Source organism: Corvus hawaiiensis, chromosome Z, assembly GCF_020740725.1.
Source record: "Corvus hawaiiensis isolate bCorHaw1 chromosome Z, bCorHaw1.pri.cur, whole genome shotgun sequence".
Lineage (NCBI taxonomy): Eukaryota > Metazoa > Chordata > Aves > Passeriformes > Corvidae > Corvus > Corvus hawaiiensis.
This window is the reverse complement of record NC_063255.1, coordinates 68,844,123-68,868,419: the sequence shown is the minus strand read 5'-3', so window position 1 is coordinate 68,868,419 and position 24,297 is coordinate 68,844,123. Positions and strand designations below refer to the sequence as shown.

The window sequence follows — 24,297 nt, the reverse complement described above, 5'->3', positions numbered from 1 at the left end:
CGATGGCGCGGGTACCACGTCCGCCCCCGAGGCTGACCACAGCACAGGTAGCAGGGCCGCCGCCGCGGTGAGCGATGGCACCGGTACGGCGCTGTGGGCCGTGGCAGCGGGGCGGGCACCACACCCGGCCGCGGACGGGGGGGCGACGCGGGGTCCCCGCAGCCGTCATGGCGGGCGGCGCGGGGCGAGCGGCGGCGGCTCCAGGCGTATCAGCGGGAGTGCGTCAGCGGCGAGGGGCGGGGAGGCCGCCGGGGGAGATGATATCAGGCGCTGGGCAGCAGGACCGGGCGAAGCCGGAGGTGAGCGGGGGTGTGCCGTGAACGGTGTCAGGGAGCCCGGCCGCCTCCGCCTCCTTCTTCGTTTATCCCCGCGCCGCCGCGGCAGGCTGCCCGGCCGGCTGAGGTGAGGCGCGGCGGGGTGTCGCGGGTATCCTGCCGAGGCGTCTCGCATCACTGCAGCCCAGCCGGGCCCGGCCGGGCGGGACGCGGGGAGCGCTGGGCGGCCGCCCGCGGGCGCGGGGCGCGCAGCCCGGCGGGAGGGCGAGTGGGCGGGCCGGGCTGGCCGCTGCCCCGCGGCCCCTCGCCCGCGGCAGGCGCCAGGTGTCCGCCCGCATCCCAGCCCGCGTCCCCGCCGCCGCCCCTGGGCGCCGCGCTCCCGCCCCGGGGCAGTGCCCGACCCCGCTGCCCGCCGCTGCCATCGCGGGGCGAGCAGGGCCGCGCCGAGCTCGCGGGCGATGGGCGGAGGCGGCTCGGTCGGGCGGTGGGACCGGTCCGGCTCCCCCGCGGCGGGGCGCAGCCCGGCCGGGCTCGACCTCCCCTCCTCCCTCGGCCTGCGCGGAGCTTGCGCCACGCCGAGTTCGGTGTGAGTTCTGGCCCAGGCCACTCCGTGTTGGCCAGGACCAGCCATCTTTTGTGGGGTCTTCTATTGTAGCGTTGAAATTGGCGTATTATAGCCACACACGTGTAAGATCCAGTATACGTCCATACACCTTTACGTATGTATGAGAACTGTAAATGCAATGCTACAGTTGCTGTCTCCCACAAAGATGGCTCTGTGTGTGTGTACGTGTGCAAACACATGTGGACACGCACAGTAGCGCACACACACACACACACTTTTCTGTTTTCCTACATATGGTGTTAAAGTCTTTGAATTTTATTTTGAGATAGGGTTGATTCATTACTCTTAAAACATAGGGAAGCATCTTGCCTAAGATATCCATTGATGTAGCATTGCTATCCTGCTTATGAGTATTAAATGCAGCCTAAGAAAGTGGGTTACACTGAGAGCTAGAGCAAAAGGTTTTACTAGAATTAATGGAAAACAAAATATATTAACTCACCAATTTTATGCACGTATTAATGCTCTATTTAGAGGAAGCCATTAAAGAATTATCTTTAAGCTCTTCTGAGCTGTGGAGTTTTCAGTTATTAATAATCAGAAATTTGGAAAACTAGCTTTTTGTGTGCAGACACCGTTCAGCTAATACTTACTTTTTTGTGTACATACATGCAGGAGGACGGAACTTTTTCTTGTTCTGCATAAGTGCACCTACTCATTTTATGTGTTGGGCTGCACTATTGGTTACAGCCTAGTATAGAGCCCACCAGTTTTTATGGGGAATAAGCATTATGTCAGAGTGATCAGTATAATAGTAAAGTCAGTGCTGCCTCACTGGAGGACCTATAAAAGATTGCGGCAAAGTGATCATGGTCTTCCTCCTCCATCAAACTCTATCGGAATGGAGTGCATCTTCTCTCCGTTTCCTCAGCCACTGGTACCTTTCTTGTTTAGTTGACCTCTGCTTGATTTAGGTACTGAAGAACTTCTTGCTTTTTGTCTTAATGGCGGCTAGTGAAAAAAAAAGCATTTTATCACCTGTTTCATAGTGGAAAAATGTTAGGGCAGAGAGTGGTTTATACAATTAATGTTCAAACTCAGGTGTTGTTAATGTCAGTGAGCATCTCAATTTCAACACTGTTTTTTGAGCTGCTGGTAGAGCAGGCAGGTTTTAAAGTCCTTTTCTTGTTTCTCTTTCTCCTGATGTTCCTTATTGTTTTCTTTGTGCAGAATCAAATGTTTTACAGTGTCTCTCTTTCCTGTTGTGCAAGATGAGGAATTAAGATGGGATTCTACTGTACTTTTACAGTATCTCTCTAGTAATGTGTGATCCAGAACTCTTTTTGGAGCATTACGTAACTAGCCATTTTACAAAGGGGTATTACTCTGCAAAATGAATTGGAAAATACTCTTAATTTCTTCAGTATGCACATCAAGGTAGATAATATCTCTTTGATTTAATAATCAAAAGGGTGGAGGTTTATATACGTGTGGGGTTCTTTTTTTCTTTTTCAATGTCTGTTAGCGCTGTAAAGGTAATACAACTCAAAATTATCTTAAAGCTCTTCTTATCCACACATTGTATAAGCACAATTTGTTTTAAGTAGTTGTACTTGCATATCTAGTCCAGTGCAGTCTTTGCAAGTGAAAGATGGAGGAAGTTCACTTCTGTATTAAGGCTGACACTTACTAATGCTTTTATTTTCATGTTTGATACAAAAATCACTAAAAGATGAACATGGGATGTGATGGTGCTAGAAAAACTCATCAGAGTAGAAGAGCCCTTCACTTGCTTTACATTCTTAGATATGATAAGACTTGGTATCAATCTCTATTTTCTGCCGATCAATGAATATCAAGGAGTAGTGATATTTAAAGGTGTTACCAATTATGTTTCTAAACTGCAAGTATGAATAGTAGTATTAGAGCTAAAGTAATGTCTACTTAGGTTTATTTTCACATTGGCATTCCTAAAATATTTTTCTGTGCAAGATACTAGCTTCTTGTTTCCTCACAGATAAATACCTTACTCCTGACTCTCAAGGTTGTAACTTACTCATCACATTGAATCAACTATGCATTACAGAAAGCTGCAGTCATCCTTCTGTCTGTGAAGGTTTTGGGGCAGCAGTGGTAGAGGTGTGCAGTTTCCTTTGGAACTGCTTTTGTCAATCAATGTCTCTTGGGTAATCATTTTGTAACCTGTTGCAAAACAAAAAGCCTTTTTCTTAGAATAGAAATGGGTTAAAAAAAAAAATCATTCAGACAGAATTCAACCCTCCTCTCAAACTTATGCTTCCAAGTGTTGCAGTGTGGATTAAACAAGTCTGAGTGGAAAAGCCTGCTCTAATGTGTTTCCTCTGCTGCATTGTTTTAAATATGATCAAAATGGCATATGCAGTATCTTGGTAGCTATTCTCTTGCACTCTTGCAGTTTTGTCTGCTATTGCTGATTTTTTTTTTCTGAACAATGGGGTGTGACAGCATTTATTTATTTAATCATTATAAATTTAGTTGGTGTACTCCAATAAGTCTTAGATTTCAGAGAAGCTTTTAAATAACTTGCTAAAATATGTAAAAGAATCCTGTCCCAAAAGAGTAATGAGCTTCCAAATATTTCCTAAAATCTCAGTGAAATTAGTGAGGTTTGTCAGGACTAACGTATGTGTTTCTTTATTTTCAAAGTAAACTGGAAAACCTACTGTTGTAAATGGTAAGTCTGTAAGTTCTAAATGATTCCTTGAATGGAAAATGTAGGGAAATCTATTTCTCTGAGTTGTATACTGAACTGTGTGTTGTACAGTTATTCAAAGTAATAGTTTTGATTTTTGATTTGTTTTCAAATCTGAGTTGTCCCTCTTTTTGTCTTGTACTTTGTGTACATTAGCATATTCTGTCAGAATATTGTAGGACAGGGGGCCTCCATATTCACAGGGCCAGCATCTCTCACTACTGTGTTTGATTAGAAATTGTTTACAGACCAGGATGAATTGAATTCACTGTTACCCTTTCTTCTAGATGTCATCAAAACATGTAAAATAAAGGTGTTTAAATAGGTTTCTTTAATTCTGTGGATTAGTGAAGAGAAAGAATAATCAGTAAAGGTGTGGTCTCTGTTGAATCCGTAGCCACTGAGGCTAGTGCTAGAAGAATACACCCAGTTCAGAAGTTCCGGTGTGGCAGTGGCTGTGAGCCTGCAGCTGCACCTGCCTTTCCCCAGCACGGAGAATCGGTGAACTTCGAATGGTATGAAATGCTGTCTTTACTCTAACTGGCTTCATGCTTCTAAAACATCAGGTGTAAAAATGTGAAGTGTGCTTAAGTTAGCAAATGTGTTGCTGGAAGACCAGTCTTTTATCTAGCTCTTTTGCAGGCATCAAATTCTGCAAATAGAAATGTTTTCTAGGTTGAATAATATTTCACAGCTGTTGTAGAGTTAGCCAGCAATAACTATAACTGGAGAATTTGAATAATTTGTGAGTTGATAATGGTAGAATAGCTGGGGGTTTTAACAATAGCAATGTAAATGTAACTACAGTGCAGCACAGACAACTTTAAAGGATTTTAAAATGTTGGAATGATTTATTTCTTTTGAGACCTCAATATTGAGAGTTTATGTTGTCAACATTTAGTCGGAAACTGCAGAAGGGAGTTTTTTGAAGGATCAGGAGGTAATGAACTGATTCCTGGCAACTCAGTCTTAAGATGAGCACTAATTTAGGGTTAGTATAATGAGTCAGCAGTGCTAATATTGTTCTTTTTGTTGTTGGGGGTTTTTGTTTGTTGGTTTGGGGTTTTTGTTTGTTTGTTTGTATGCTTTGTAACAAAGTAAAGTATGGTGGTATGTGCAGAAGTATGAGCAGCTTATGTACTGTGTCCAAACCCACCATTAACAATAAAGTAATGTCTGCATTTCCAGACAAGACAGATTATTGAAGGTTTTGAAGCAGTTTGTTTGTTTATTTGTTTTTTCAAAAATTCAAGTACACCTGTAACAGGATAGCCTAGGTATTAGAAGGAGTAGCGTCGAAGTTTGAATCTTACAGACATGTATTACTGTGAGAAACAGGGGGAATGCAGTATGCTGACGGAAGCTTGTGAGCTCTTGGAATGTCAGGATGGTTGCTGATGGAGATGACGACAGATGACACCAGGGAGGAGGTTGTGTGTGAATTCCTTTCTGCTATTAGAGACATTCTTGCTAAAATTTGCGGACGCAGAACTTGAGTCCTGTAGTAACATGTTTACTGATACCTTGTGAATGCACATTAATGGATGGTTTTTTGTAATGTGGCTGTCGTGGGTTGAGAAAAACCAGCAGTTGTACCCAGACAATTGTGAGAAACAAAAATTAACCATCCACAAGTATGAGACTACTGAAATAAAAGGCAAACACAGAGCTGCTCAGGAATCAATCTGCTAAGGGTTTTGTTGCTTATTGGTTTGGATGACAAGGAAGTATGAACACTGGGGAGAGGAGATTCATTTTGAAGAGGGACTAAGTCAGTTGATTCTGTCTGTCTGAACAGATTCTTGACGCTGATTCTGAGCAATGAAATACTCTTTTTGATGTTTTATTCTTCCTTTGTTTTGGGAACAGGATTTCTGCACAACCATACCAGATCTTCCTAACTTTTTTTTTTCTGTTAGCTGGAGCAGCTTACAAGATGCCTGACTCTTTCCTAGCTATTTAATCATTTTGATGCTAGGTTTGCATATTATTTTTTTACTTGCTTATTTTTCAGAGGATGGAGTTTACTTCTAATTTTCTAGTTTTAGTTCGTATGTGCCTTGTTTTCCATCCTTCTGAAGAGAAGATGAGAAAGATAAATATAGTCACTGCTGACTACAGCTGTGAGCTAGACAGGGGTAGTCAGTTTTTGTGGCCTTTGTAAAGGTGAGGAAGCAATGGTGCTGTTTTGCATGGGCATATGGGACCGCTTACAGCTGTTACTGTATTTGTGAGCATGGTCTCTGTCACCTGGGATGGTAACTTGTAATAGCTCTTCATAGCATGACTGGGCTCAGACTGGGACTCAGTAATGACTCCTTATCCTGTCTGTGCCCCAAGCGTGTTGTCTAAAAGCCTTTCAACAATGTTTTTGATGTGTGTGATAATCTTGACATGTGACTTCCACTTTATCTTTCCTTTGAGAAAGGCAAGGTAAAATTCTTTCTAGTTACCTGTGTCCCTAGTTCTTTTGGAGTCCCACACTGTTTTGGTAAGTCCACAAACTACTTTGTGAGTATGCCTGTGAAGTTCGTCCTCTTGTAGTTCATCATTTGTTGTGCAAAGCAGCTGAGAGAACTTGCTACAGTCAAACACTGAGCACAAGTAGCAGGTAAAATTCAGTATTCTCTCATAATAAATGCTGTCTTTTTAACCATCTGTCATCTTCTGAAGATAATTGTAATATCTTCAAGATACTGGAGTTGGATCGAGAAGTTGGAGATAGCTGCCTATTCCCTTTCTGAGAAAAATAGAAATTTTTTATCTGTGATGGGATTTAAATTTTCACTGCTCCAAATGCTGTAGTTAAATGACAGTAAGTTATACTTGCTGTCTTACTACTTTCAGAATTCTGATCCTCAGGCTGTTGCAAATGGGCCATAGGGCCATACAGTGAGACTCCAAAACATCTCAATTCTCTGTGCTTGTTGGTTTGCAAGAAAGTTTTATGGCTGGCTGACGGGGATCTCTTGTTGCAGCCTTGTTTGTTTGCAATCCTGTGTCCAGGAACATCTCATGTTAATTTCTATTCCCCTTTCTACATTTTCATTTGAACCACCCACAAAACCAAGGCAGTTGCTGCTTTCTTAGTTATATGCTGTTTCCTTAGTTGTAGGTTTCCCACTGCAAATGACATTAAAAAACAGGCAAAACCAGCAAAACCACCTTCAGATAATTTAAACAAGACAATAAGAGATTGAATACTGCTTAACTGTTGAATTTTCCTACAACTCCTTTGCTGAAAGCCAGACTTCATGTGGCATAGTTGTAGTTCAGACAACTGTTTTAGTAACTCCTTGGGTATGGAGACTGTGATTGCAAAGATCAATCACCTGCTCCTCACTGTTAGTAGCCATAGACACCATCACTTGAATTTCCATGTGGAATATTCTTGAATCAGCTACAGAGAGAGCTGCTGTTCTTCGGCTGATGAGAAGTAGCTCATTAGACTGTGCTAACACGTATCTGTGATTGGCTAATCTAATCTGTGCAGCTTTGACGTCCGCCCCAGTTGTGGGGATAGGGGATAGGACAGCACAACCAAGCGTTTTAAAAATAGATGCAAATGTATACATAGGGTTACTGCAACTCCAGTTTCACTGTGATGTTAGGTTAGTTATGTTAGGCTTGATAGTCCGCCATCTGTCTACCCAGATTTGGTGGGTTTGTTGTCCCGTTTATTTTTTTTTTTCTTAAGTATGGCAAAAAAAGAGCTTTCTTTTTTGTTCTTATCTCTGAAATCACTAGATGTATTTATGAGATGGCCCTTGCAAACCAGTGGGATGATGTTAGAGGAGGATACGAAGGTTCGAAAATGGAAGAAGTTGCCAAGAAATGTGGGTGCCTAGTGGGAGTAAGAAATGATCTTCTGATAACAAGCAGCAAATTAAGCTTCAGAATATTGCCTTTGTTAGATGCCTGGAGAAGCAGGAGGTAAACCTATGGAAATTGTAGAAGATGAGCAGGGGTAAGAGCAGTGTGTCTGTGTATGTCCCAGGTGGCCCATCAGCCACCTGTGAAGAGAGGCTGTGTGGGGGCTATAAGTGCTGAGCTATAGGAAGGTCATTAAGGTCTTTAGGAGCAGATGGTGTAAGGCCTAAACTGCAGGAACAAAACTGGAGGGTACTGAGGATGGAGCTGGAAAATGGCACACCAACATCAAACTGCTAAGGCGTGGAAGGGGGAAAGAGTAGTGACCAGAGAGGAAAGGTGGGTCATTAGAGGTATCTCTGTCAGGTTTGGTGATATTTTCTTAGCCCCTAAACAGGTTTGTCGTGTAGAGGAGGGAAGTTAGAGGAAACTGGTAAGTTAGAAAGAAGAGTGAGTGCTGAGCACTGGAAAGATCAGGTATATGTCAGAGAGAGGCAGATTGCCGAGGTGATAATCCCACCTGACTGTATCTTTCTATCTTATACATGTTAATTATTTTCAAACACAACTAGAATGGTTTTCATTTTAAGGGTGGAGATAGTCACCTTGAATTGGAGTAGTTGAAAGGGAAGGCATGAAAGGTTTCTTTAAGAAAAACTAATTTTACAGATTTTTAAATTGTGTTTATTTTGAGCAGTCTCAAACACAGAATTTTGATTTAGTGTATCTCTGGCACATTTTCATTGTAGGAAACACTTGCGCATATTAGTTTCCAAAATTCCCTGCTGAAGGAAGTGCTCTGCAAAAAACCAGATGATAATATCATTAAAATGTGAGACTGTAGAAAAATGTATGTAACAGGTTAGTAGTTTGCATATCTAAGAACTTAGTGGTTGATTAAATAAGCTATCTAATATCTAATTTAAATCACTTGAGTAAAATGCCAGTGGTGTTACACCAGTGGCTAATTGGGCATATGCATAAGAATTTTACCTGCCTAAGGTGGGTTTCAGAGGGAAGTTGTGTGTCTTCTCTTAATGCTACCCTGTCACCTTTAATTGAAAGAAATCAGATGCAAATACCTTTTCTTTTTTTAGTGGGGAGGATTCTTTCTCCTTCTGTCCTTGTTCATGTTTCATTTGATAAGAGAGTGTTCAAACTCAGTATTTAGAATTTCTTACCATAATTCTTGCTGGGGAGTTGAATGCTGTATGTAGATTTCATAACTCTATGCTATACTTGTAAGTTACATTGTGTGGCTAATTAATGAATGGAAAGGATTTGTTGTTTTTGTTTGTTTATTTGCATTCAAATCAACAGCTTTGATTTGTGTGCGATAGAAAACCAGAGCTCCATAAGCTGCTTCAAGCAGATTACGGGTAATGTGGCTGGCATATTAATCCAGAGATCTTGGTTGATGTTGACAGCAGTTTCTAGACACTGCCCTGTGTTTCCTTAAGAACTTTCTATTTCTGATTTTGTAGGGTATGAATAGATGTTGTTTGGGGTTTTTATTACTTTAAACAAAATCAAAACAAACAAACAAAACTGCCTTATTTTTCCTTTTAAGAAAACACAAAAAAAGAGAAACCATAGCAAATTTATCTGACCTATCAAGAACTTGTATTTAAGATTTATTTGCCCATATTCTTGAAAAATGTGAACAAAAGCTGTACTGCAGGGAAATAGTATTTATATGCCCTGGTGCTAAGGTGTAGGTAATGGTTTGAAGACCTGTTGTCCAACCCCCAATTTTGCAATTTAAAACCCAAGAAAACCTACCTCTAAATAAGGAGTTATTTGTGTGAGGAGGGCTTGAGTTGTCTATTCAATGTGGCAGATCAGTGTATTATTGTTGCTGCTAAAAGCTGGTACAATTTCCAAGAAATCCTAATACACACTCTATTATTTAAAATTTTAACACCTCTTTCCTAAAATGTCTTCCTCCTCCTATAGTCAGTATACATTACATTACAGATTAAAATTAATAGAGTTTTAAGAGATGGGGATTGTTTATAAAACACAAAAGCTTTGTTATAATAGTGGTCTAAATAGGTAATTATGGGACAGATTTTCTCTATGGATTTCAATTATGTTGACTCATGGTAAACCAAGTATGTACTCTCTTAAACATATTAAAATGACTTATTATCTTAGCATAGGTTTAAAATTTACTTATTTTTATAATAGAAAATGGTGAACTTTTATCTAAGTATTTCAGACTCTATTTTTACAGAAACAAGAAAAAACTACTTTAAAAACAACCTCTCACAGTTTAAAGTATTTGATGTTGAATAAAGAAGAAACAAAATGAAAATGCTGTGTGTAACAGCTAGTAGTAAAAGCAAAGAAACGTTTATGTAATTTGTCTGTTGATAGAATGACTGCTAAGAGAGCTTAACAATTCTAGAAGTGGCAGATGTAATGATTTTGTTTTGTAGTTGAAGCCAGAAGGCTGAAAAGACTACTTTTAAAAAATTTTAAGTTTTCTTATAACTTCTGTGTAGTTTCACAGCTTGCACCAGACCAGCAACTGGATGTTGCAAGGTGGGAAACAAACACAGCAAAATGGAAATGATGCTCCTGCTGCTCTGATCAAGGTCGTTGCTGCTTTGATGCATCATCAGTCTGGGCCTGGAGCATTGCTGGGGACTTCTGCAGTCCAGGCTTGGCTTACTCTGGAACTGGTGTATGTGTGGGCACATATGTTTAGTTTGTTATTTATGTCTCTTCTCATGATGTGAGCCCAGGTGTGGCTCATAGCTAGTCTGGGAGATCATGGTAGGATCGTGGATTATATTTTTAAAACAGAACTTGGTTTAAGGTGTGTGGTGATTCATAGGAAATGCATGGCAGTCCTTGAGGGGTTTGGTGATCCAATACTTCTGCACTTGCTGAAACAGGTCAAAGCTTGGGTCAGACATTACTACAGTTAATTTTTTGTCTGAATAGGCCAATGCTTCATCACAGGACTGGACCTGTCTTTGTATCCTTCAGGCTGGGTCTGGGTTGGTTTTCCCAGTTTAGCAGAAAAGTTTTGCAGGTCATGGCTTGAGCACCGTGGCAGCTGTTCTCTAAACTGCAAATCACAGGTAAAAAGACTCCCCAAAACAACTAATTCAGTTGTAATTATTAATAGAAACAAATTTAAATCTGAAGATTGTTCACCTGCATGGTTATTTGTCCCAGTTATTATCTTATGTTGAAAAGGCCTTGGATGATTTTTTGTGATTTTATTTTTTTAAGGAAAATGAGCTGTTCGGGTAAGCTGTGCTGTGTAAGTAACTATCTATTTCCAGTACTTGTCAAAATTTGATACAACCTTTGTTCAAGTATTTCATGATCTCCGTAAAGTATTTCTCACACTGGTCTCTCTGAGGTAATGATTAGTTGTGTTTCGTAGAGGAGTTCAGGCAGATCAAGTAACATGTCTGTGTTCACATGAAGTCTGTGCTATTGCTGGAAATTCCTCTAAATCCTTGTCTGTCAGCCTAACCACTCAGACTTCACTTCCCCTGAGATAAAGGCACCCAAACCCAGTTTTAAGCTGTATTTAAGCCCTCTGACATACTGTAAGAAATAACATAGCTTTTGGCTTACTATCTTTCTGCAGTTTTGTGTCATTCATTATTGAGGAACTGCAAGGGGATGAATATATCTCTTGATTCCTGCTCAAATCCACATGTGAGCTGGAAGCTGTGTGTACTGTGCATCTTGCATCTCTTTCATGCACTTCTGAGATGAAAAAGAGGTTGTAGATATAATTTATAATTAAACCAATTTGCAATGTTGCTCACTTGTTCCATGAGTTGTTTGGGTTTTTTTTTTTGCCTTAATGCTAATAGTAATAAAGATTTTGTGACTAAAGAAGTGCCTGTGCTGCACAGGAATCTGTTCACTCATCCTGTTAAATGTGGTTTTTGTTGGCATTCCATGAATTGATCTGTTACCCTCTGGTGCTGCAGCTGTTCCTAAAAAAGGACGTGCCATTTCTCGTGTAATAGCTTGCATAATGCTGACAAGGGAGAAAGTCATATGATTCCACGTTAAAGCAAATATTGTTCATGTGAGTTTTTTACACAAAACCATTAATATTATTTTGTGAAATGATATGTTTTTGAAAAATGTAAGATTTATTTTCTTTCAGTTGAAAAATGAAATGCTTAAGTTGCCTCATTTGAAAAATAAAATAAATTTTCTTACCTCCCCCCCCCCCCCCCCCCCCGGCCCCCCCCAGCACACACTTCTAATATGCTTTTATGTACAAATGGTCATGATGAGTTTGGTTGCTTAGGGCTACCTTGCATGTGCTCAGTCAGCCTGACTGTGTGCTAACCAATTGGAATTGTACCCTGTGAGCAGAGCATGGTCGTGCAACGTGTGACAAAGATTTGACCTGACAGTTTTACAGTCATGCAGTGCATGGAGGCTTAGAGCAACAAAAAGGGGCATGTGGAACTGCATGGCGGAGACCTGTGCTGCTCCTGCTGCCTCTGCAGCAAAAACGTGTTAATGCCCTCCAGTCAAGAAAACCTGAAAAGCTGTTTTGTCCTGCCCTTTTTCTCTCTCCTGTTCTACTTGAGACTGGCTAGATGTGAAGCCACTTGTATTTTTACTTTGTTAAAAATACTGACAAACCAATTGTGTTTCAGTGATATTAATTCATTACTGTTGGAAGACATATCATTTGTCTTTGGTAGGTTATTTTGCATTTCATATTTGAGGTGCTTGTATTTTGTATTGTGAACTACTTCCTTATGCTCTGCTGTAGATTGGCATTGAACGTTCTTCTTTCATCACTTGTTTAATGCTTTAATTATAACTTGATAACTTTGTGAACAGTTACTGATTTCTTCAGGGATGTAGTGAGCTTGAATGCGAACTGTTTCTGACCTCATCAACACTGAGACAAAATACATCACACAAGTGTATGAGAGCTTGTAATTTTACATGTCTAATCTGCTGCATGGTAAAAAAGATAAATAGTTATTTAGGAGGGGTGCTGAGTAGGTTTTACTTGGTTTAGTCTTGAAAATTTCTCTGTATTGTTTTCCTTTGCATGACATGTTCTCTGTAAATGCTGTAAAAGAAGTCAAATGTGACTACTGTGAGTTGAGAGTAAATAAAATCAAAGTGTGCTATGAGAAATTAGATAGCCCAACAGAAACAGAAAAGAGGTCTGTGAATGATTTTGAGGGTAATTTAATGAATGTATTAATTAGCCTTTTTTGCTTATAAGCAAAGATATGGTTGCTGCTTTTATTTTCATAGTGGTGTAGTGGTTGGAAGTCAGATAATCTACTGGATTTCTTACTGCATGTTTTCTGCTTTGGTCCTGCATTATTGTGTTCCAAAAAAATGTCAGGAATTATTACCTAGAGGCTTAAAGTTATAGCTTGTGGCTTGTTTGTCTGTTTGTCATGTAATCATGAAACTTCAGCTCAATTTCTTTGTTAATAGTGGAGTTATCTAAGCGCTTCGGTATTTTTTCAATAATAGAGGGGGGTTGCGCTTTCTGCCAGCATACAGAAAATTAAATTTTTTGTTTTTCACATAGCAGTATTCCTTTACAGCAGAATTTACCTGGCCTGTTGCAGTTAACCAGGTGGTAAAGCCTCACCCGCTTGTAGGAGTAGCGTCACGGGGTCTTATACTTCTTGCTTTTTCTTGCAACATGCTTATGTCAGCATAGTCAGTGCAGTATTGCTGGTGTGTTTGAGAACTGTTATATGGGCAGGCAAGCCACATCTGCTAGAGATGAGGTGGTGGATAAATTTCACCCCTGACAGCAGCTTCTCTGTTTGCTGTGCATTGCTGCTACATTGAAAAACATGCACACCTCACCTTTGGCTCTGGAAATCAGTTTGCTTGTGAACAGGAGGAGCCAAGGGAATTGGTGTTAACAAGGGCAAGGGCAGCCCTGAAATGTGGAAAGAAACAGGTGGAGAATTAAGAGAGGCAGCTAAGTATCTGATAGGGTCAGTAAGCAATAGTAGGAGGAACGTGAGAGACTAGAAGGGAAGGCAGGAGAAAACGTAAATAACAGCTGAGGGGAAAGAATGACCTGAATTTGGAAGGAGATGGCTCTGAGGAATGCATGTGTATATCTGAACAATAGCATTCATGGAAAACATTAGTGTTTTCATCAGCAACAGTGTTAAAGGTGGCAGTTGTAGATGCCAATGAAGTGCCAATGTCCAGGTTTGTTGTTCAATTTTAACAGGGAAAAAAATCTCTCCTATAGGAAGAGCAGCCTCTTCTCTTCAATCAACTTAGTAGTAGCATATTATTGCTGTTTAAAAGCTTCTAAAATGCAGACTTTTAATTTCTACTGAGTCAGAATAAGATGTTCTTATGCACTTGATTTACCTGTGTCAGTAGGATAATGAATGGTGGATTAAATAGAGGGGACTGAAGATAAAGAGGAAAAAAAAATCATTATGCACTAAGATTTAACATAAAACTGAGAAAAAAAGACTCCATAATGAAGACTAGGAATCATAAAACTTGTATAAAACTTCTGTGTTTAGAGACTTGTGTGATGAGTTCATAGGAGCTGAGCAAGACAGATTAAGATCCCTGCGTTCCTCCAGAACACCAGAGTAGGTTCTCATGAACTTGTGTTCATGCTTCTGAGAGTTTGAGTCATAGTTTGAAAGCAGCTGAGGGGTCTGTTTCTGTGTAGTTTTATAGAGCTGGAAGAGCCTTACCTGGAGACCGCACAGTGGATTCCAGGAGCTCTTGCTCATTTTAATTGGATGCTCCTTTGACAAGGAAAATTTGAATCTAAGAGCTTTCAAGGAGTTATTGCCACTATGGTTTGGCTTCAGTGCTCTAGTCTTGTCTCATCACCTCCTTAAAGTGTCTTTCTTTAGTCTGTTGTGGGCTCTTGTTTTTAATGAGCTTGTAAAAGTTTCTTTTCACAGCTGAAATGCTTTTGGAAACAACCACCTGTTAGGCATGCTAACTGGCCAGTTGCTCAGAAAAATCCTGAGCAGTGTTTTGGTTTCTTCAGAGATGGATTTAAATGCAAAGTCTCAAATTAACTCCATCTTGTTATCATCTGGGTGGTTTACTTTTTGTTTATCACCTGATTATAGCTTGACCTTTGGCATCAAAAACATAATCTGGGAGAGAGATAGAACTAAGTCTGCCACCTCAAAGCAGTATGTACTTGTGCTGCAAACATGGGGCTTTTATGTTGGAAGTCTGCCACGACTGAGGTATAGGGGGATCTATAGGCTAATCTCATCCTTTTCTGCTTATGAGCACGGATTTGATTCTTTTACGGATTGGGTGTTAATGGTCATCCCAATTAATCCTAAATGCCTGGAACATTTCTCCTTTCTGTCATGGATATAGAAGGCTGTAGTGAACAGCAGGGTGTGGGTGTTCAACAGTCTAATTTATATGTGCATTGTATGTTTCAAACAACCTATGTTAAAAATGTTGCTTTATTTCTCAAGAGCATGTCATTCCCTGTGGATATATTGAACAATTACAGTCATGAGGACTTGGAGAACTCAGCAGAGGACTACCTCTTTGACCTTCGCTGGGGGAATCCGAACTCCCCAGAATTCTTTTCTCTGCCAGACCGCCGCAAGGTAAGAACCAACGAATTCTGTAATACCGGTGTTTTTAACTCCTTGTAGATTTAAGATATCCAGTCCTATTGAATTTCAGAATTATTTTACCAAAGCTTTTGTATTTTCCAAATTCAGAATTTTTTGTGTTAAACTCTATTTTTTTCACTCTGTAACTGGGTTTAAATCTCTGTATCAGTGACTGCATGCTGCTTCTAGGCAATGGATCTGCATATATTGAGTAATTTTTAAAAAACCAAAAAACCCCAACCCAACTATAACCTTAAATCTTCAATTGATGAATCAAACTCTTACCTAAAACCAAGTACCTCACACATTTGCAAAAACCTATCATCATCACTAAGGAGTTCATTATTTACTTAAGCTAACTGGCTCTTTTTGTATCTCGGTCCTTCAGTGTTCTTTGTCTTTGGGTTCAAGTTTTGATTAATGAGGTTCACTAATTTCAATAGTGGTTACTTTTTTCTTTATTTGAAATATTTCATGCTGTTATTGAGCTCTAGTAAAGAATAGCTGTGACACTTCTATGTTTTCAACCCTTTTCCGTTGTGGGATAAGTTGGTCAATGTTGGTTCTGTCCAGACAAATGCTTCTATTAGAACTAGTACCAATAAAACCAACAGTGAATGGCTTTAATCAAAATTAAGTGATCTGAGAGGATTTTCTGTGGGATCTAAAGGACAGTACTGCAGATTCCTTGGCAGAAGCAGAGCCTTGACTATTTTCTTGTATTTATGCGAGTGCTGCATGGCTAAATATATGCTTGTATTAACATCCTCATTTGTGACAATAGCATGTCATAATCTTAAACTGGTTAAGCAAGTCTGTCTACCCCACCACTCATGTCTGTCAAGTTTTTTATACATCAATTTAGTAGTGGAAACATGTGAATTTAAATATGAAAATGCATTTCCACAGAGGTACTTGATTCCTTAAAAGAAGATTATTTGACCCTTTTCATGTTTTTTCTCAGGAGCAAAATCAAGTAGCCAACTTCAGAATTTTTAACATGCATGTGATTTAAGGGAACAAAACCCTTTTGAATTCGCCTTCCCACGGTAGCGCATTAGAACTTGCTAACAAACACAGTTTTGCTCTCCCAGTTTGTTTCAGTGCTTGACTGACTGCCTCATTCTTCTGTTGGCTTTGACAGCTTGCACAGTTGGGACTGTTGAAGGGAACATAAAGCTGGCTCCTTGCACACCTTACTTCAGTTGTGCACACAAATGCAAGCTGTTGGCAGAAGAGAGCTGTAACAGTACAAATTACTGTATCTAAATCTGCCAGAGCTTGAGAGTCAGAGCTCTTTAGAATGTTGTTTGTCTCTAAGAAGAAATGTCTAAAGTAAGGACTAGGGTCCGATGCTTGTCTTTTACAGTTAGCTGTTAAGGACCTGACTTTCAATATTCATCTTGTTTACCTTGATAAACATTCTCTGTTTATTTTACTACTGTTGTTTTAGCAAGAGTCTACTGAATTACTGTACATTCTTGTTTCAGGTTCCTATTAGCTTGACATCTGTGGGCTTCGTTCCTCTTTATGGTGAAGAGCAGACACACAAAGTTCTTGCACTCTTTGCACCATGGGACTCGCTCACAGGTTTCATTTTAAGTTCATTATCTCTCTCTATTGCTATATCTTCTTTTTTTGTGAAAAATACATGTAACCAGGCCCTTGCTCATTTCATGCTACTGTAGCTCCTAACTTTACCACTTGTGTTTTTGTTCACATGCTATTATTTTTTGTTGTGGGTTTATATACACAAGTGCTAGAACTTTGCGGACTAATCAGGTCAGAACTGGACCCAATGAATTCAAAAGATATGTAGCAAAATATTGTGGTGCTTGTCTGGATCATAGTACAGTATGTATCTCTTGATCTCTTTATGTATGCTTCACCTCTTCAAAAGGTATTTATTGAACATTCCTAGAATCTATTAATTTGCCCATGAATTTAGATGCTCTTTATTAATAGGAATTGATCAGCATGATGTGTAAATTTGTCTTTAGCTTGAAGTCCTAGCATACCTCTGGCTGAGATGACATGGGTTTTGTGGGTTTTCTCCTCCCTTTCTTCCTTCCTTCCTTCTTCCTCCCCTTCCAGTCCTCCATGTTTCCTTCTTCCATTTAGTGCCGTGTATATGATTGCCAAGTTTGCCACAAATAACTATAGATCACACTCTTCCTGACTGCTGCTCACATGGCCATCAGCCTTTTTACATTCATCTAATTCCCTAAAACTTGCACAGTTTCAATATCAATATCCATTAGCAACCCAATAGTAAAATACACGTATGGGTGAGACTCATCTTGACAGGCAGAGTTTTTAGTGGAAGGAGATGTTAGAGCACTGCATTGAAGGATAGTGCTTATGTCTGAAAAATAGTTCCTGTGTATCATACTGCAAAAAAAAAAGCATTAGTGTTTATTAGTCTCAATTACCAGAAGAAGTTTTGGACTAGGGAGCATTTCATATGGGTGGGGTGCACAGTGCCCCATTTGTTGTGCTAGGGTAGTAGGAGCTACATTAATACAGTGCCACCTAGAAGATGCTTGATTTGGTTATTATGGTGTTCTTCCTGATTATTTAGCAGCTTTAATGAATATGTTTCTTTTGGAATGGTAAGAATCACTAACTTTTTATTTCCCTTGTTTCTTTCAAGCTATAGCCCTGTATCTTGCTGACCAGTGGTGGTCAATTGATGACATTGTGAGAACATCTGTCCCTGCTAGACAGGGGCTTCATCAGGTAAAGCGCTCCAACATTCACCTAGCAATCAATCTTATTATTCAAGATAATGGCAAATAGATAGTGTGCAAGATATAACATGTTTTAGTTTCATTTAGATATGAGATGCCTGTTGCAAGGGAGTAATAGAGGAATAGGTACTAGGGGAAAAGGAACCTCAATGTGAAGATAGTGTCTAGAGCAAGAATGACTTTTGTACAGCAGCTTCATATGTAGACAGCTTAGATGTTAGCCGTGTTACCGTTTTTCTTCTTTACTCTTAAGAATATTGTTATCTGGTTGTGTTGAAACATCTTAGTATAATTGTGTATTGTACCGTAGCAGTACCTATTGGTCTTATCAGGAGACTAGTAAACCAGAAATACTGTCAGGAATGTGTTTGACAGAAGTGAGTTGGAGCTTGTGGCTTGTAGTGGCAATACATAAGGTTTGGAAAAGTTAGTTGCCTGGTATCTGCTTTATTGTTCGTCATTGACTTCTGTTACCATTATTTAACCCTATGTAGCATGGTGTTTTCCAAAACTGGAAATCTGTGTTTTTCCAGGGCTTTAATTTATATCTGCTCAAGTCTGGGCACTTGTCTTCGATTATTGCAATTTTAAAAATTTTCTATAGAGAGTTTGGCATGTAGCCTTTTTTTCCACATACTTAATGGTAGGAGAATCAGAAAAGCTTAATCTTTTACAAGGGAGGTAAGCACTGGAAGAGAGCATGGTTCCTCCTTCCTTCACAGTAAGTAGAATAGTGGTGAACTCAAATTTCATATATAAAAAGAGCCTTGCAGGACAGAGAGAAGGATATTGAATTCCTTACTTCATGCCACAGAAACTGTTGTAACTAGTGTTTTCACTGCATCATGTCCTGTTGCCTGCCACTCTATCAGCAGTGATTGAGTGTGCCAACTCCTGCCACCCCGAGGCTCATAATTTCTCCTTTGTAAGGCTTCGGTTACCTGCTAGCCTGGGAATTCTGAGGCTGATGTGCTGCTATTGTGCTTGGTGAATGTTTCTTAAGTCCAAAAATAGTTTTGAATTCAATCATAACATTCCCACTCCATTGCCCTTCTCCCAGCTTTTGCACGTTGGATTAGGAGTGACATTGAAGTCGTGGAATATCCTCTTGTGGTAGTGATTTGTACTTAACCTATTGCAATGGCTTCTGAGCATCTCCTTGCCTTTTAACAAACCCCAGAGGGTCACCCTGCTTTAGAACTTACAGCCTTCCCTTGAATTCTGTCTGCAGCTGTGTTAACTGGCAGCTTTGGAAAATGAGGTCTCTGATGTATGGGTATTAACTGATCTGACCAATCTTCTAAAATGTTTCTTCTGTATTCCCTTAGGTGAAGTCTGTTGGAGAGAGGGTTGTTCTCTATGTTTTGAATCGAATTATCTATCGAACACAAGAAATGGAAAGAAATGAGATCCCATTTCTCTGTCATGGTAGCAGCCACTATGCTAAGATCATGTGGAAAAAAGGAGAGGCTATTGGGTTCTATTCTGTTAAACCTACAGGTAGAACACTTGAGGACTGTGGGATATGGGCAGTAAAGGGGAGGAGATAGAGAGCCTATTTGAAGGATATTGTATTAGCAGGCTTTATAAGCAGGTACCTACATGTTGTGACTATCTGTTCCATCTTTGTTTAATTTAAGATAATATGTTGTTTATGGGAGAATTTCAATGTAAAATGTCCTAGGGTTTTTTGTGTCTTCATTTAAAAAATTGGAATAATTGTTTCAGTCTTTAAACAAGAACTGAATTAGTCTTCATAATTATCATGAGAAGTCATGTAATCAGCATAAAAGTATAATTAAATAATTTTGTTTTCTCCTATCCCCTCCTCCATCTTTCAGCTTCATTTTTACTATAGTTTTCATATGGAACTGTATAGTGAGATTTCAAAGTGAGCCTTTCTTCTGTCTTCTCTGTTGTTTTCTGGTACTACAGACTTTTTCTGTTACATTATTCAATTGATGTATCTTGGCAAGCTTATGAAGCTTGCCCAAAAGAGATAAAAAATTACTAATAGCAATTATTTATTTTTAATAAAGTTATACATTATTTTTATAACTTTACTTGCTCTTACCATTATATAGTTTGGAATTTTTATAACTTACAAAAGTATTTATTTAAATATGCTGCAGCACGTCAGTCAGCATGCAGTTATGTCATCCATACTGATGGATATTGTTTTCCCTCTGATTATTTCAGGAAGTGTTTGTAGCTCTCTTCTTCGTCAGAAGTATAAGTTGCCAGTGCTAGACACAATGTTTGTTAGAAAGAAACATCGTGGGAAAGACTCTGGGCTAATCATGTTGGAAGACTTTGTGGATTCCTTTACTGAAGAGCCTCTTGGCCTACGATATCCACTGTCACCGTTCATGTATACAGGCAAGCTCTTTAATTTTTTCTTTAGATCTTCTTTGTGGTTTCTTTACATATCCAAATGAGTACTGTCATTCAAGTTCCATGTTTGTGGCCTCATCCTCAGGCTCTACATTAATTTCTGCGCTTTGGTGGATGCTAAAAATCCTGATTTGTTTAAGATGAAGTAGTTCCTGATTCAATTTTTAATCCTCTGTGTAAAACTAGGTTATTTGAACTCTGTTGGCTTTCTGATACTGTGAAGTTTACCGCTGTTCCTTTTCCCCCAACAAGCCTGCAGAATGGGCTGAAGTGTTTCTGTATGGGATCTAATGTGTATCTGCCTTGTTGCACCTTTTCCTTGCTCACACCTAAATGTCATGAGGTTGTTTAATTCATGCTTTCTCTGAACTTCTGGTCAAGAGGACATTCTAGGCTCTCCTTTAACTTTGTATGAGAAGGCACAGTTCTAAAATACAAGGAAAACACTTATGGTTCTTCCTTTAGCAACCTAGGAGGCTATGTCATACAGGAAATTACATGGATTGTGGAAACTATGTTCTTGGGACTGTGTTCAGACAAGAAGCACATTTCTTTTGCCCTGTTTCTCAAGGCATGTTCTGTTCTTGGGCCATTTGCCAGGGTTCCTTCTATGAACACACTTATCTGGCCTTCTTAACCTGTAGAAATGTTCTGCTTTTCCAAGCAGCACAGTCTGTCGCTGGATCTGATAAGACCTGATTTTTAGGCTTCAAGGAAAGTTACTTGAGCAGAATTTAATGACTAATTCATTTCTGTGGTCAAGAAATGACACAGTGGGGATCCTGTGCTCTGAAACTGTGCATCAGTAGTGAACCAGGTGAAAAATGGTGGTTTTTCTAGGAACTGCCAAAAAATGATGTTAAAGCATGCCTGTTCACCTGTATATTTGATACAGGTATAGAGAGAAAAGAGATGGAAGGACAGCAACATAGGAAATATTCTAGAAATGAACTTTGATTAACCATTCAATGGTAACATGTTAACACTCCCAGGGAGTGCTTTCACAGGTGCCTACTACAGTGTGGGGTGACAAAAAACACTTGACTACCTCCTCTGCTGAAGAAAAAACCCTTCTGTCTTAAATTGGATCTTGTAATTGGCAGGAACAGTGACTAGTGAAGTTTCAAAACTCTCAAGTGGGTACCAGGAAAACAAGAAAATTTAATTCATCTTTGTTTGCAGTTTAAGATAATAATGCAAAGTATTTAAACCTGAAGAAAGAATTAATTAAGAAGGATGTGTAGGGTAAAACAATATTGTTTATTTCAGACTCAACTATTTAGTTAAACAGTTCTTTCTGTTGTTATTTGTGTATGATGGTAGATTGCGAAGTAAATTGATTTCAGACAAACTTTAAAAAATAGGTATATCTGAGTATATAGTATCTGTAACATAGTGTTTTTTCTTGTGTTTGCTCAGCTTGTAAGCAGTACCTTGAGAAGTACCCTGAGGATAAAAACCTTTTGTGGCAAGTGGAGGGAGGAGGAGATTGGTTCCAGAGAAAGTCTATTATGTCTGTAGTGCAAAAGGAAGATCTCAAAATTGCAGGTATGGATTCTTTGTTTTGTTGTTTTCTGGCACTTTATAAAAGTTGAACAAACACTCTACAAGAGTGACTTCTGTGAACACTGAGTAGAAACTAGCAGAAAGATTTCTATTTGTCCTGAGACCTGTGAGATCATATTTGGAACAGTGTTGTGGTTTAACCCCAGCTGGCAGCTAAGTACCATGTAGCTGCTTGTTCACCCTGTCCTCTCCCAGTGGGATGGGAAGGAGAGTCTGGAAAAAAAGTAATACCTGTGGGTTGAGATTAAGAACAGTTCAATAATTGAAATAAGATAAAATATAATAAATATAATAAAAAAGGAAACAGAAACAGAGAAATAAAACCCAAAAGAGAGAAGGGGTACACAATGCAGTTGCTTACTACCTGCTGACTGATGCTGAGCCAATCCCCAAACAGCCATCAGCCCCTCCTAGCCAACTGTTCCCAGTTTATATACAGAACAGGATGTTCTGTGGTGTGGAATATCCCTTTGGCCAGTTCAGGTCAGTTGTCCTAGCTATGGTCCCTCCCAGAGTCTTGTGCGCCTGCTCACTGGCAAAGCATCTTGAAACTGGAAAATCCTTGACACAGGGTGAACACTACTCAGCAGCAGTGAAAACAGTGTGTTATCAACATTATTGTCATACTAAATTCAAAATACAGCACTGTGCCATCTACTAGGAAGAAAATTAATTCTTTCCCTCCTGGAAGTGGGATGATATCCTCTCCTTATTTCGTGTGTCTTTTATGTCATGCCCGGGTTCCATTATTTACCATACACCATTACCTTTCCTGTCTTCTGTTACGTACACATACATCACACACATGTATTATTCCCTTAGTCTATGGGTGTAGTGGTTTGGTCTGAAATACTCATTACTGTTTATCTTCTGTGAGATAAGAATTAGGAGAAACGCAAAGCAGGCACCAAACTTGAAAGAATATAAAGAAGTTTATTAACAGACCTAAAAGAAGGGAAAAAAAAATTATACCACCTTCAGAACTCTCTTCCTCCCCCCACCTTCCTCCCTTCTCCCACTGACAGTGTGAAAAGACAACCCTTAAGATGTTCAGTCTGTTTACCACTTCCATAATAACCTTGTTCAGTCCATTTAGAAAGAGAAGTCTCTTCTTGCTCATGCTATGAAAACATTATCACAACGAGACAGCTGCCCACTTCCAAATATTGTTCAGTCCATTTAGGAAGAGGAGTCTCTCTGCCTGCGTGTGAGTCCCTTCCCCCGACTTGCAGCTTTTCCCGCAACTGCTTTCGAGGGTCCACTCTCGAAGTTTTTTAAGGTTGAGCCGTTCAGAAACAAAAAAACAGAGGCCCTTCTCCTTTCCTGGGAGCAAAGGGTCTTCCTCATCTTCATTGTTAGGACTATCTCTGGGAGCATCTCTAGGAACTGAGGTTTCTCCTTTTCCATTTGAAGCAAAAGTCCTCATTGCTTCCATCTCTTCCTGTCCAAACTTCTCATGAAATTACAGCTGCGTCAGCATCTGCCTATCTCAGCGCAGGTGCTTTTGCTTACGAGTTGAACACTCCACCCCCCATATCTTCATGGAATTACAACGGGATACTCTGATATATCATAGCTTCACAACAGAATTTCAGCTTTAAGCGTCTCCTCTCTCTCTTCCCTCAGGTTCTCAGCTCTTCACAGCAATAAAAGGGTTAATCTCACCTCGGCCTTGCAGCTTTGCAGCTGGAATGTTGAATTTTTCTTATCGAAGTGGAGAGGGGGGAGAGCCGAGCCGCTCCGGCTGCCCACAGCAGGGCTATGGGGGGGGGTTCCACGGCTGGAACAGGTCCATCGGCTCCAGGATGGCCGTGGCCCGGCCCGGCCTGGCCCAAGCAGGGCCTGGCCGGGCCCGCTGGCCCCCACTCGGGCCCTGCAGCCACCTGTGCCAGCGCCGGAAACGAGAGAGAGCTTGGGGGGGAGTTTGCCTGTTCTTAAATGTGGATCACAGAGGTGGCCACAACTTTAAGTGGCTTAAAGAATTGTCCATATTCAAACTGGCCAGCTGATAGGTTCTATCAGTTCCCAGAGGAAACTGTAAGCACCCCTTAGCAAGGACATCCCTTCCAGGACTATGCTTGCTAACCTATGACAATGGGCTATGCCTCTAAAATGTCTGTTGAGTTCATTTAGTCCATGACTTTGAGCTCCATCTGTCGTAACAGTCTTTCTGGCCAGAAAAGATTTTGCATGAAGCTAGATTGTTACATGCTGAAACCGGTTCTGCGTACATCACCACTGCACTTGCTTGGTTTCATGAAGTTAATTCTTCATGGGTCTGGGTGATTTTTACTGTAATACTCTTGAAATGGCAATTGAATGGGAATCAGGTTCAGATCCCAAAATTCAGAATGGTGAAAGCAGGTGCTGTGAGGTGCCCAGTTCAGTGATGGGCACATAACCATGAAAGAGACAGTAAACAGTGTTATATTGCAATAAACAACATGCAATTTAATTTTTTGGCTACCCTCACCCAAAATCCAATCCCCATAAGGAATGCAAAGGACTTCTCCATCTCCCTGCATTACATTGT

At 40.2% G+C, this 24,297-nt stretch overlaps 1 protein-coding gene across 5 annotated transcripts in view; it reads left to right on the top strand.

The window, feature by feature from the left end:
* Nucleotides 1-202: 202 nt before the first annotated feature.
* Nucleotides 203-24,297, top strand: part of FAM169A (family with sequence similarity 169 member A) — a 39,044-nt gene continuing 14,949 nt past the window's right edge. Inside the window, exons 1-7 of one of the 5 annotated variants that reach the window (XM_048292768.1) lie at nt 203-299; nt 14,908-15,045; nt 16,545-16,644; nt 17,708-17,793; nt 19,133-19,304; nt 20,004-20,183; nt 21,618-21,746. In XM_048292768.1, the coding sequence (XP_048148725.1) occupies nt 258-299; nt 14,908-15,045; nt 16,545-16,644; nt 17,708-17,793; nt 19,133-19,304; nt 20,004-20,183; nt 21,618-21,746 (847 nt within the window). In that variant the 5' untranslated portion in view covers nt 203-257. Of the gene's footprint in view, nt 403-2,105; nt 2,278-4,000; nt 4,087-14,907; nt 15,046-16,544; nt 16,645-17,707; nt 17,794-19,132; nt 19,305-20,003; nt 20,184-21,617; nt 21,747-24,297 lie in introns of those variants that run through there. The other 4 variants (XM_048292771.1, XM_048292769.1, XM_048292770.1 and 1 more) reach the window with 4 other exon arrangements.